This window comes from Triturus cristatus, chromosome 1_2 (assembly GCF_964204655.1).
Source record: "Triturus cristatus chromosome 1_2, aTriCri1.1, whole genome shotgun sequence".
Lineage (NCBI taxonomy): Eukaryota > Metazoa > Chordata > Amphibia > Caudata > Salamandridae > Triturus > Triturus cristatus.
In genome coordinates this window covers 666,778,857-666,791,136 of record NC_140580.1, presented here as the reverse complement: position 1 = coordinate 666,791,136, position 12,280 = coordinate 666,778,857, and the positions used below count along the sequence as shown (strand labels likewise).

Genomic DNA, 12,280 nt, shown 5'->3' with positions numbered 1-12,280 from the left:
ACAGCACTGCAGCTGAATAAGCATTAGAGAAAACCCATGTGTATATCCTGAACTGGGAGCAGATCACGTATTAGGGCGTTCTGGAACTTTAACTCCCCCCCCCCCCATCTATAAAGAAAAGACAGGATCACTGTACAGTATTAGAGGAGAAGGGGGGGCCAAATGTATTCTTAATTTCCAAAAAGGCAGAATCAAAATGCACATGTAAGAAAGTATGTATCTCTGAGAAGCGAAGGCCAGACAAATTGTCTGACTTGAAATCATATATATCAGACTACCGCTGTCAATGCTATGTTATGCTGGAAGATAAGCTAAAAGATGTAATGCTATTTTAGAGAAACTAAAAGTAATAGATGCTAAAGTAAGTGAGCTCAAATGTCCATGCCAAGAGGGTTAACAATTGTCAGATCTTTTCATCTATTCAACCTCATTCTTCTTTTCAACCTATTCAGACTGCCCCTTTAGCAAAATCTTCCTGTGCGTCGTAATAGGCCAAATCTACATCTAATCCATTCACTCGAGTTGCAACTCTGATGGCTCCAGCTAGAGATAATCTACCTAATCATGACGGATTCAATGCAATTCAAGAAAACAGGGCATCAATTTTTGCTACCACGATTTCCCACAATCCCCTTCAGAATGCACTCCATACACGTTAATTCTGAAGGATGTTCTGATTCTACCCATCTCTATGAAGGAGGACTTTATTGCCTTAGAAAATAAGGTTGATTGATGGCTCAAGTCCAAAGCAGGGTGGGCATATGATTTATCTCTGGAAGTACTTTCTCTTAGAAGAATTCCCTAATTAGGTTTACATAGGAAGGATTCTACAGCAGATTGATTGTCAATTTAAAAAACCCTGGTAAGGGGAGATCCCTTTTACAATCTCTGCACAGATGAACTTTGTCCAGATAAAAGCCCTGCCTTTAGGGTATTTTTATACGCAGTTTACATCAACAGCAACAAATGCTAAATCTCCCAGGGCTCATAGGACTTTTAATATTGAGAAAAGGATACTTTTAGGCATCAGAATCTGTAATACGTATAACTGTGAATCTAATTTCATGTGGGGGCAATTTGTATTGAGCAATAGGTTAAATGTGTACTGTTTGAGGTAATTGAGTGATGAAAAGTGTATAAATGAAATTCTACAGGAGGCAAAGGTAACTCGTATGACTGAACCCTGATAAAAATTATTCGAAAATAAAGGGTTGTAAGATAGAGAAAAGAATTACCGAATGGTACCTGCATGGAGTTCACTCATAGCCTAAACCGACTGCCACCAGAGCTTCTCTTCTATGTTTCTTTAACTGCTAACAGGGGTAAGGACTGGGCCAGGGTCCTATAACAAAGGATGAGCTGCCCCCAGCGCAGACGTCAGCTCGTTACTGACCTGCAGGCAGTACAATATTAAAAGGCGAACTGGCTATTTGAAGCTGCAGGCTCACCTTTCACTTAGCAGGTAGCAAACTGGCCTGCAATTCAAAGAAGGGAATAGATGCCCCTGCAGACGGGTGCAGTAAGTAACTGCACCTGCCTGCAGGGAGATGTCTGTGGGAGTCCATATGGCCTCCTTTTGCCCCTTTAAACAGACACCATTTGGATGCCCAATTCTCGAATATGCCACAGGCGCAGTGGCAAATTGTTTCCTCATTTACATTGTGCCACACACCCATGTAAATGAGGAAAGCTCCTTGATGTTATGTAGGTGCTACATATGCCCTTGTGTGAAATGTAATATAGAAGGAGCCACACAAGCATCTGCAGCCCCTTCTATGGTACCAAAGTGCTCCAGGATGCAAAAAGCAGGATTACACACCGTTGCACCTGCATGGCACTTTTAATAATAGAACCCAACTGCCTTACTAGTGGCCTTCCAAGACATGTGGCTGCACATCTGAGGGGAATGACCTTTGAGTACTTATCTGTATTCCTACCTTGTAGGGAAGACGCCTTTATACCAGGATGGAACCGGGGACCAGGTAAGAGTTGTGTATCAAGAGCAAGTTGGAAAACGAAAGATTGGATGGGCCTTGTACTTTTTTTTCAACCAGTAAATCCTGTTTCCATGTTTCTATGAAATGTGTGACACCCTAGAGCACATTAAGTGGCCCCTTTTTGAGCTGCCTTTCTTAAGACTGTACGCCAATTTTCGCAAATCAATTGTTAAGACCATTTAAAAACTGAATGATAACAAAGTACAGTTACATTGATATAAGAGCATATTCTTACATTTGATGAACTCTCTTATGTTTTGACATTTCCAGATCAGATCAAGGGTAAAGGCCTATGTTTTGGGCCTCAAGAAGCGGCCATGGACGATATTTGGGATTTGCATGAGTGCCTTCCTTTCCAGCATTTCTATAACAATGGTGATATCCACCATCTTGTACTGGAAAAGTGTGAAAAGATCCAGAGTTCAACCACGTGGCCGAGTGAAAAAAATTATAAGGGGACCACCCAATCAACCCTGGCGCTTAGCAACTATCAGTACATTTGTTTGTCCTTAATATGCCACACAGTACCACCCTGGCTTTTCCTTTAACCCAAATCCACTACCACATGATACCTATCTAACTGTGAAAGAATACTGAAAAAGATGGTTGTTCTGGAGTCTTGACACACCAAAGGCATACTGTTTTAATGATAAGGATCTTGAGCTCATTTCATGAACAGTGGAATTAATACATACTTTTGTGTCTTTATTGTCCCGGGCCATACAATGCAGCAATGTCAACTATTTATATATGAACAATGCTGTTGAAAAACATAGCATATACACAACACAAATGTACAAACTGTTCTGAAGCACTATGATAAATTGCTACAGATGTGAAAAAGTTTGCCATCAGTGTAGACTGTGAATGTTTTCCTTGGCAAGGTGTGCAATAAGAAGCCTTTATTCCATTGCAATGACTTCAGAGCATTGGTGAACATGGATTGATTTTTCACCACTGTGTCTTAAGCTAACCACTTTGTAGTGGTCTTTCCCTATGTCTGTTGTTCCTTTTTCAGAAAGATGGATAATTGGGACTAGATTGTCCGCACAAGAGCATCTTTAGGTCTAGACCACAGAGCAGGACTATTGTGAGGCAGGGAGTATGCTAGATAAACAAATTGTCCTGGTTGGGATTGTTGCCCATTGGTAGACCACAGTGTGAGTACCAGCAGGACAGAAAGTATCAGAGCCACACATTGGGGAAGGTTTTTGAGCTATGTTTTCCCAGTGCCTAAAAAGCAGCAGGGTTTGAAGGGGAGTAGTGAGTTTGTCTGGCAGAGTTGGACATGAATGTCAATACTGGGGAATGTCATGAAGTGCCAGGAGCAGGTTCCATTGCATTGTCTTTGTTGCGTGGGTTTGGTTCCCAGACCTAGCGCACATGTTTTTGCTGTAGGTCAGGATTGTCTGGCACAGATAGTGCTTTGTGTCCCCAAGGCTTGAAAGGCAGGGGTTGCACGTTATAATTATGGTGTATTAGTAGATCTCTATGTAGAGTACTGACAGGAGATGAAGTGCTTTGGGCAAGGATTGAGATGCATTGAGCAAGGTGTATCGTTGTTGGAATCGAAGACATGCTATGAATCCATTTTCAGCTGCCCTACTATAGCTGTGTGTCCTAAGCAGTATGATGGAAGGCTACCATAGGGTGGTGAGGAATGAAGTGCTTTGAAATACCTGTATGTGTAGACAAGGATTGAAAAGTAAGCAGTGCTGATTGTCTTGCTGACATGCATTGAAAAAGGTGCTGTCTCTTTCCCAGTTCTAGAAAAGGAGGGGATTTCATGATGGGTTTGAAGTACTGGTGAAGGTCCTTATTGTCCAGACTAATGGAACAGACATAATGTTGTAGCTGAGGTTTGAGATGCATTTATGTACCTACCTAAGTACTTCACAAATCATGTTTGTGATACATAGGTATAGCTGTGTTGTGGGTTTTGGTGATGGAATTGAAGAAGTGTTCCAGAGAAGGACCAAGGAATATAATAGAAGCGGGGTCTCGGTTTTATGACTTGACTGACTTGGGCTACTGTTGAGGCAGGCGAGAGTTGCATTATACAAAATGTATGTTCTCAGTGTTTGAAAAGTAAAGGGACTATTGAGGATTGAGGTGCAATGGCAGAGCTGAGCATGGGTTCATACTCGAGAAAATCAGGAATGCCACAGGTGAGGACTGAGGAACATGGCAAGAGCTACGTGCATGATTTCAATTGGAGCTGCTCAGGATGCTCCATATAAGAACTGGAGAGCACTGCCAGTACTTAGGCCAACATATTGACACAATCAGGGCGCAATAAATCAAAATTTAAGTGCACTTAATGAGCTATATGTGGGGAAAAGTATGAAAATAGCAGAGGCCAGAATGTGATACAGATCAGGACTGAGGGTTTACAACCATAATCTCTATCACCCGGTGTTTAACTTCATGTGTGTATAGGCGTTCACAAGACCCACCGACATGTAGTCCTGGATTGTTCTAAACACTGTGAGCCGTAATATCAAAGGTATAGGGCCTATTGGGATTCTGTGCTTGCTTTTTGCACCCCTGGGGCACTCTGATATTACAGAAGGGGCTGCAGACCTAAGAGCAGACCCTTCTGTATGAGGGAATCCTTTGCCATTATTGCCACGCCTGACTCTGCAGCTGGATGTAGTCAGTAACGAAACCTGCTTGCAGGGGGAACTTTCCTCTTTCAAAGGCAGGCCAGTTGCCACCTGCATAGTGAAAGGTGGACCAGTTGCTTCGAACTACCAGGGTATCTTTCACTACTGCACTGCTCCCAGTCCAGGTGCAGGTTTGCCCTTGCACTGGAAAAATCATATTTTATGTGATACAGCACACTGTCTCACTCTGTGCCCGGTCAACATACTTAAGTAGGATCAGCAGCACAGAAGGGAACAGTGTGTTGTATCTGTAACACTACCCCAAGATGTTGGTCGTGCTTGGAAGTAGGAGAGCTGGAGGAGAGGGGTATGTGCTCGCAAAAAAAGAAGATAGGGCTCAAACATTTGTACAAATATAAGTTGATATAGCCCTTTACCAGCATAGCCATGACCATCAGTTTGTGCAGATCACCAAGAACTATGGCGTGAAGGGTGCATTTAGAGGACGACAGCTAGCAATGTAGACCACTGCCTGCCACCGCATCCCTGGCATGGGTAAAGAGGCCAAAAAATGCAGGTATCACAGTCCAGAAAATTGGGTGTGTTTCTTTTGTTTATTTACCTTCTCAATGGGACAGATATGTAATGAAAGCAACAAGAACGAGAAAGACCAAAACATTTCAGTGCTACAAACATGTTTAATAAAGGGGTTAGTAATCTTCAAATTTAATTGGCATTTCAAAAAAGTAAATTTTCATGATCTGATTTCAAACAGCTACACAGATTACATTGCACTAAAATATGGAAATTCCTGAAACTCTGTAATAAATCTGAAATCTAGTTAACTGATTGCAATTGAAGTTGGTTTGTTGACAGGAATAAAACCTATTTCGACTGTGTACACTTTTGTCAATAATAACATGCTATTTCCTACACCTTTGTAAAATATAACACAACACTTTGGGAAGACTAAAATTATGCATTAATGCAAACCTAGCGAGTAATCATGCAAAACAATGCACATTAATTGTTGTTTGAAGAGACCAAAGCTTCCACCCAAAATCTGGTGGAAGCATATAATGCTAAAATCCATATGTTTTACATGCTCTTTAATAGAGTTTTTCACAATACAAGTCAATGGAAATGTGAACCGATTACATGATTGAAACTGTTACTTCAGATAAAACTACCTACTGAGCAGAAAGCAGGATCTTCTTAAAAGAAAGAATGTGAGAAGTCCTTGAAGACTAGATAGTAAAATATGAACAAGAGGTAGCTCCACTACTTTCGATAATTCCCGCTTCGAGATTCCAGCCCTCAAAATCAAGTTACACTTACTATATAGTGCAGAGAATGACCACTTGTACAACACTGAATAAAATTACTTCAAGCCCCCCAAAATGCATAAAACTTTGCAGACACTTATTAAGGTTAGTGTGCCCAGGGCCTACTGGGAACGCAAAGCAGCCCTGGCAATTTTGTGGGACCAACCCCACGGAGGGAGGGGTGATGCAAGTGTGAAGCACTGCTGCCTTTGGTACTAGTTGACAATATTGCAGCACCGCTGCAAAACCGGCCCCCAGTAACAAAAAAGAACAGGAACCACAGCTGCAAAACCACCTGCCCCCATACTTCCAGCCTCCCGGGAAAATGCATGATGCCCACTACGCCAAGTCCAACTTTGAATGTGCCGTTCAGTTTGATATAAAAATTATATTGTAATTCAGTCACGAAACATGTCAGTACATGTTAGGGCATACATGAGCATTGCGTTCAGAAAGCACTGGCATTGAAAAATGGAAATAAATGATTTTCCTTTCTTACCTTCTTGAATCGCAACGTTTGATTGCATTTATGATTTATGAATCAGGATTCCCACATTTTACAATATTCTATTAAACTTGAGTGTTTGGTCACTCCCAGCACAATCCTTAAATTACACCTACAACTTGCACTACTAGATCAACAAACCTAAGTTAACTCCAGAGTAGTTTCTGAAGCTAGTATTGGATACTACATAAAGTGACAGATTGTTTTACATTCATTCATATTAACTGTTGATGTGTTGTTTTTCTAGCCACTAGAAAACACCCACACTGTAGATTGATCAATTTCTAGTGGGAATAAGCGACCATCAATATACACTTTAAATTCCCTTGTAGTAGATGTGCTAGGTTAGATTATTTCAATGTTATTTTCATAGCAAATGCACACCGAGGTTCCTTGCTGCTGTAGAAGATAACACAACAGTAATCAGATAAAAAAAAACATAAACAAGCTTATTAAGTTACCAAACCCTAAAAATGTTTGTTAGTACCTTTCAAAAAGCCGAAAGGGAGGAGAGCAAGTGAAGATCTGATGAGATTTTTCTCGACACAGTTAAGGTTCTATTGCCGAATGAGACACTCTTAACTTTAGGAATGTCTAACAAATACTAATTTGTGGAGGTGAACAGATCTTAGGTGTGTGTACCTGGAATATGGATGCCAGAAAAGATGGAGCGAAAACGTGGTTCCACGGTGGACAATGACAAATGACTTCAATGAACTCTTTTTCTTAAGGGCATCCAGTGCAGACTAGTCAAGATGGGTATAGATTGGGACTCCAAGTAGGAAATTAAAATGATCAAAATAAGTTAACGTACAGAAATAATAGGAAACCATAAAGTACACTTAAACTGTTAATTGTGCATGAATTGTTGATGTATCAATTATGAATTTAGGAACTGTGAACCAATTGCATGCATACTGAGGCAATTGCCAGAAAATGAAACCCTTTTTTGTAATATGTCATCCTTCCCTATTCCCAAGTGTTACATATTTTGGACAAATAAAATGGAAGTCTCAGAAGGTTCTGGAAGAGTAAATCATGTGTTATCTTTGTACTCTCTTACAGACTCTCCTTCACAAAGGGCCAATGGCTGCCTTTTTGATGCAAAGTAAAGATAACCCTATGAAAGCCTTAGGAGTGCTAGCAGGTGTCATGGGCATTATGGTGATAATTACAATCTTCATCTCCACTGCCATGTTCTGGCGCAATAAAAAATCCAACAAGGTAATGCCCGTACGGCGGATCATAAAGCGGCGGCAGGCAGACCATGCTCCTAAAAGTGCTAGAAAAGAGTGGCTGAAGATCAACCGTTCCGGTGGCCCCGCAGACAAGTTTGACATCCAAGAGACAGACTCCAGCCCTCAGAACGAGAACAGCAACAACAACATCTATATGGCCACCCTGCCTCCCAGGGCCCCCTGCCTGCCCCCTCTCCCAGTTCTGATGAGCAAGAGTCGCGCAGAGTGGAGTATACCTACTATATCCGGCTCCTTGACACCCAAACTCATTGACCAGGAGATAAAGAACAAAGTGCCCAGTGCCAGCGCCGCGCTGGTGTCTGAACTCAAACTGAAATTTGAAAAAAGGAATACAAATTATACTAAACCATACTATTAGTTTTGCCAGTAGAGTGTTCCAAAAATGTGATGTACACAGGCATAGCCTGTCTAAGGTGTCCCATAGGCTGAACACTGATGTCGAGGTTAGATGGGTGTGCTTAACAAAAATTTGCATTTTGGGCAACTAAAGCCATAAAAACACATATACACAAAATTAATCTAACAAGTACAAGGCTGCCTAAAAACAGCGCATCTTTTAAATCAGCATCAATCCTGTAGGACAAGCTATAAGACAAACCAGCAAAAAGCCACAACCGTCACAACTTTACTCCTCTCTAGTGCACTTTGGCCGGTCCGTACACCTATTTCTACACTCATACTCTCAACAACATAAGCATACCCTCACATTTAGCAGAACGGAAAGGTGGGTCTGTGTTAAGCTGATTTTCTCTAATATGGTATCTGTATATTTTGTAAAGATCATTGTGTGAATTCCTGACTTTGGTAATGCAGTTTTTTTTTTCTATTGTTGAAAATGAGCCATTATCTACATATACTTCGTTTTTTTGTGTTTATTACAGACCTTTAAAAAAACAATCTAGCTACACATTGAATGGCATTGGCCTGCAATTGTTAGATTGTGCTAAAGTCTTAACCTTTAGCAGGTTTGGCCAAATACAATCTATTAATAATGGGCACAGTAGTGAGTGTGCACATGGCTTTCTTGGTAAAGATTATTTATAAAAGTTCAGAAGTGTTGAACACAGCATGCAATGTATGACTGTTTAAAGGATGTACAGTGTAGGTCTAATAGAGTGTGTCAGTTATGATATTCCATAAAAACAACCAATCTCAATTTTTTTACTTGTATACACCTCAACACACAAGAAAAATATCTCCAGATCATTCAGCATAAATGTTTTTTCAAGTGAAGCAAATATAAAAAGGAAGAATTTCCTGAGACGGTCATAAAAAGCAAATATATATACGACATAGAATTTGCCACAACTTCTCTGTGCATGACAGATGACATTATAAATTCACCGTGGGCATCAATAGACATGGTCAGTCAGCAGCAGCAAAAAAAAATTTACAAAAAAATGCTGCCATTATGACACGAGTAACTGAACAGAAGACTTGTACAAAAAGTATTTGTCCATGTACGTCGATATTTTGTTGTACAGATAAGTAGAGCTATTGAGGGTTTGCAAGCCATTTTAGTTGCCTCTTTTAAAGGAGGCATGACATCAGATTTCATCATTTTTCACATGTGTCAAGCTGTTAGGTTCCATTGACTGACCCATTTAAAATGATTTTTGTAGTGACTTGTCGCTTGCACTAGTTTGTTGGTTCGTTAGTTTGCCATATGGTCAATGCAAATGTGGGTCCAAATTTGTCCTTCACAGGTGCTAATGTATGTAATCTGGACTCACTCATACAACTTGTTTGTCCTAAGAAACGTAATTCTCTCATTCCTACTAGTCCCAGAGAATTTGAACATGTGCAGGAAGCATTGTAACTCGGCTCCAAAAAATAATCTAAGTAAACAAAGTTTAGTTAAAGTGAAAATCGTGTGTGTGCTCGTGTGTGTGCATCAATGTTTTAATCTTTATTCCAGTATTTTGATCTGTCAAGGTGTAATAGTTTCTTTTCAGTAGAGACTGAAAGAGGATGGGAAACCCTGCAAGGTGAAGAATGCCTCTGTCATAAATACATTCTTGTTGGTCAGTGAAGACTCCTCACGGATTTTCGGGCTACACAATTCACTGATCAGGGACACGTTTTGGATCATTCTGACCTCATTGATCCATGGATAGAGTTGTGATGTAGTCATGGAAAAGGCCTGGCGTGGTCAGGTGGATCTCCAGGGAACAACCTGTACAATGAAAGTTTGGTATAGGATATCTCCTGGCTGATGACCTCAAACTCTGCTGTCGCATCCAACAAGCACAGGCCGGTGAATATCTGGGCAGTTAATATTGTGTGGCTGAATTTGCAAATTGATCAATATTTAATGATGGGGTCAAATGCTATAGCATTCTATTGTCAAGGGAGTAGAAGATGCACACAAGAACCTGTTGATACATGTAAATTACACGACTGCGTATCATATTATGATTTTGCTTATATTTCCCTTATTTCGTGCATTGACCATCGACCATCACTTTCAAAAGTGTATATGTGATTTAGATGTGCGTTAAAATAACTTTTTTAGTCTGGCAAGCGGAGACACATTTTCAGTTATTCAGCGAACCTTAAAATAAGTTACGGAGTGAGCAAGAAGGTAATTCCAACATAGTGGTAACATGCGCTTCACAGAGTAGTAAGCGAGCGTCAGTCACTCTATGGCCAAACTCCTCACCTAAAGTATCTCTTATCGCAGTGCGAGACTAAATATTTATATGTAAAATGTCCCCCTTCTATGGGTAGGCCCAGTTGAGATGTTGCTGTCAAAGTTGTAATTTCCTACAGAGTCATTTGGGACTATTTTCATCAGTATGGTGTCTCTGAAAGATAGAATAGGGGTAGAACTCAGAGGCTCAACTAGAGCCTAATTGCGTGGGGGGGGGCTTAAAAAACACGTAAATGGGCTTTTAAAGACCTGTGAAGTACTCGGGTGCGGCTATGATAAGCTCAAAAACTGTGTGTGCCCGGGAAGCTGTCTCAGCGGGGCTGACACACACGACAGGGGGGGCTGAAGCCCTTTGAGCCCAATGGGCATTGCACGCCTGGTAGAACTATACATGTCTCGCGATCGTCTGACTTGCCATCGACTCTTCCCCAAACCCAGTAGATTTCTAGGGGCATTTCATATTTTCAGGTCTCCCTATTTTGCAAACAGACTAGCCTGCCCCTGAATGCCATTCACATCAGAACAATATTTGCAAATAGTATTATCATAAACTTTGGGCATACATTCATGTTCCTCGTTTAAATAAATTATTGTACATAATTGTTGCAATTTTAAAATGTTCCAATTTTAAATGTTCCTAATTCTAAGATGGTGGACAAATCGCTTTCAAACACCCTCATAGTCTCAGCTCCTTTTTCAGCGACATAAGTAATGTCGCCAGAAAACAGAGGACCTCGAACAGAGAAAACAGATACTGAAAAGCTTAAAACCGAAATGGAAATTTAAACACATATATTCCAGAAAGTTTCAACTATAGTAAAACTTGGCCAAACAATCATACACTAACTACAATATTCTGTTACTTACTGCAGAATTTGTGTACTTTTATTACAAGGTTCGCCTCCTTTTTGAGAGCTGTGTAAAAGCTAGACAGTAACAGAGTGGAACAGATTGCCAAAACAATTGTTAAGAACAGTATCTAGCAATAGTGTCCAGGGACGTAGCTATCAATAGGGCAGAAAGTTCGGTGCCACCAGGGCCCAAGGTTGTGTAGGGCCAACTGCCCCCCCCAAATATAGTTGTTCTTTTACTACTAAACCATGAGATGGGAGCCAATTTTCATTGCTTGCTTTTTGGGCCATGGGGCATTAACTACGCCTCTCATAGTGTCATTGAGCTTTTTTCATTCAAGTCTAAGTAAACAAGGAACGAAAATTAATACCTGCTTGTAAATACAGTGCACCGTGTATGCTTTTCGAATAGTTTGCATAATTAGGCATTTAATAATACAACGATAAGTGGTATGCACTTCGCATTAGAAACCTCTAAGATATACTGCTAGTTTAATATTGCTCAAAAACGCTCTGTGTCTTCAGTACACAGCCTTGTATGTCAGACCTGATGCACACTGGCTCAACCGTGTGAAAACCGGGGGAAAATGGCTTCGGATATGCCAAGAATTGGCCGCAATGCAATCTCCACTGGATGAAAAGTCGACTGATCTTTTGTTTTGTTTCAACAACACTATGTAATCAGGTTCTATTGTACTTAGATTTATAGAACAGATCGCATCAGAGTGAAGCCAGCAGAGAGGTTAGAAGAATACCGCATTTTAGGAACCGATTTTTTTAATGAATACATATTTCATTGTTAACAGTTACTCATTATGTTATATATCCATGTATCTCATTTTTATATTAATAAAACTTCTCATTTGTGACAGATATTTTGTTTTGAGTGCCTTCCTTTTTCTTCTGTTTCCAATTGGAGGGACTGGGACCAAGGATCCTAGGTATCAACACATTTTCCCATAGACACAGAATGAGTTAAACCCTTGAATACCTCACGCCCAGATATGGTGTTATAGGCCCACACTGGTTACCCACAACAAAATGTAGGCTCTAAAGCTGACTGTCTAACAGCGGCCACAAAGCG

The 12,280-nt window shown here is 40.6% G+C and overlaps 1 protein-coding gene across 2 annotated transcripts in view; it reads left to right on the top strand.

Moving 5' to 3' along the window:
- Positions 1 to 12,058, top strand: part of CDHR1 (cadherin related family member 1) — a 428,602-nt gene extending 416,544 nt beyond the window's left edge. Inside the window, exon 17 of one of the 2 annotated variants that reach the window (XM_085608499.1) lies at positions 7,499 to 12,058. In XM_085608499.1, the coding sequence (XP_085464625.1) occupies positions 7,499 to 8,050 (552 nt within the window). In that variant the 3' untranslated portion in view covers positions 8,051 to 12,058. Of the gene's footprint in view, positions 1 to 2,267; positions 2,627 to 7,498 lie in introns of those variants that run through there. The other variant, XM_085608507.1, reaches the window with a different exon arrangement.
- Positions 12,059 to 12,280: the final 222 nt, after the last annotated feature.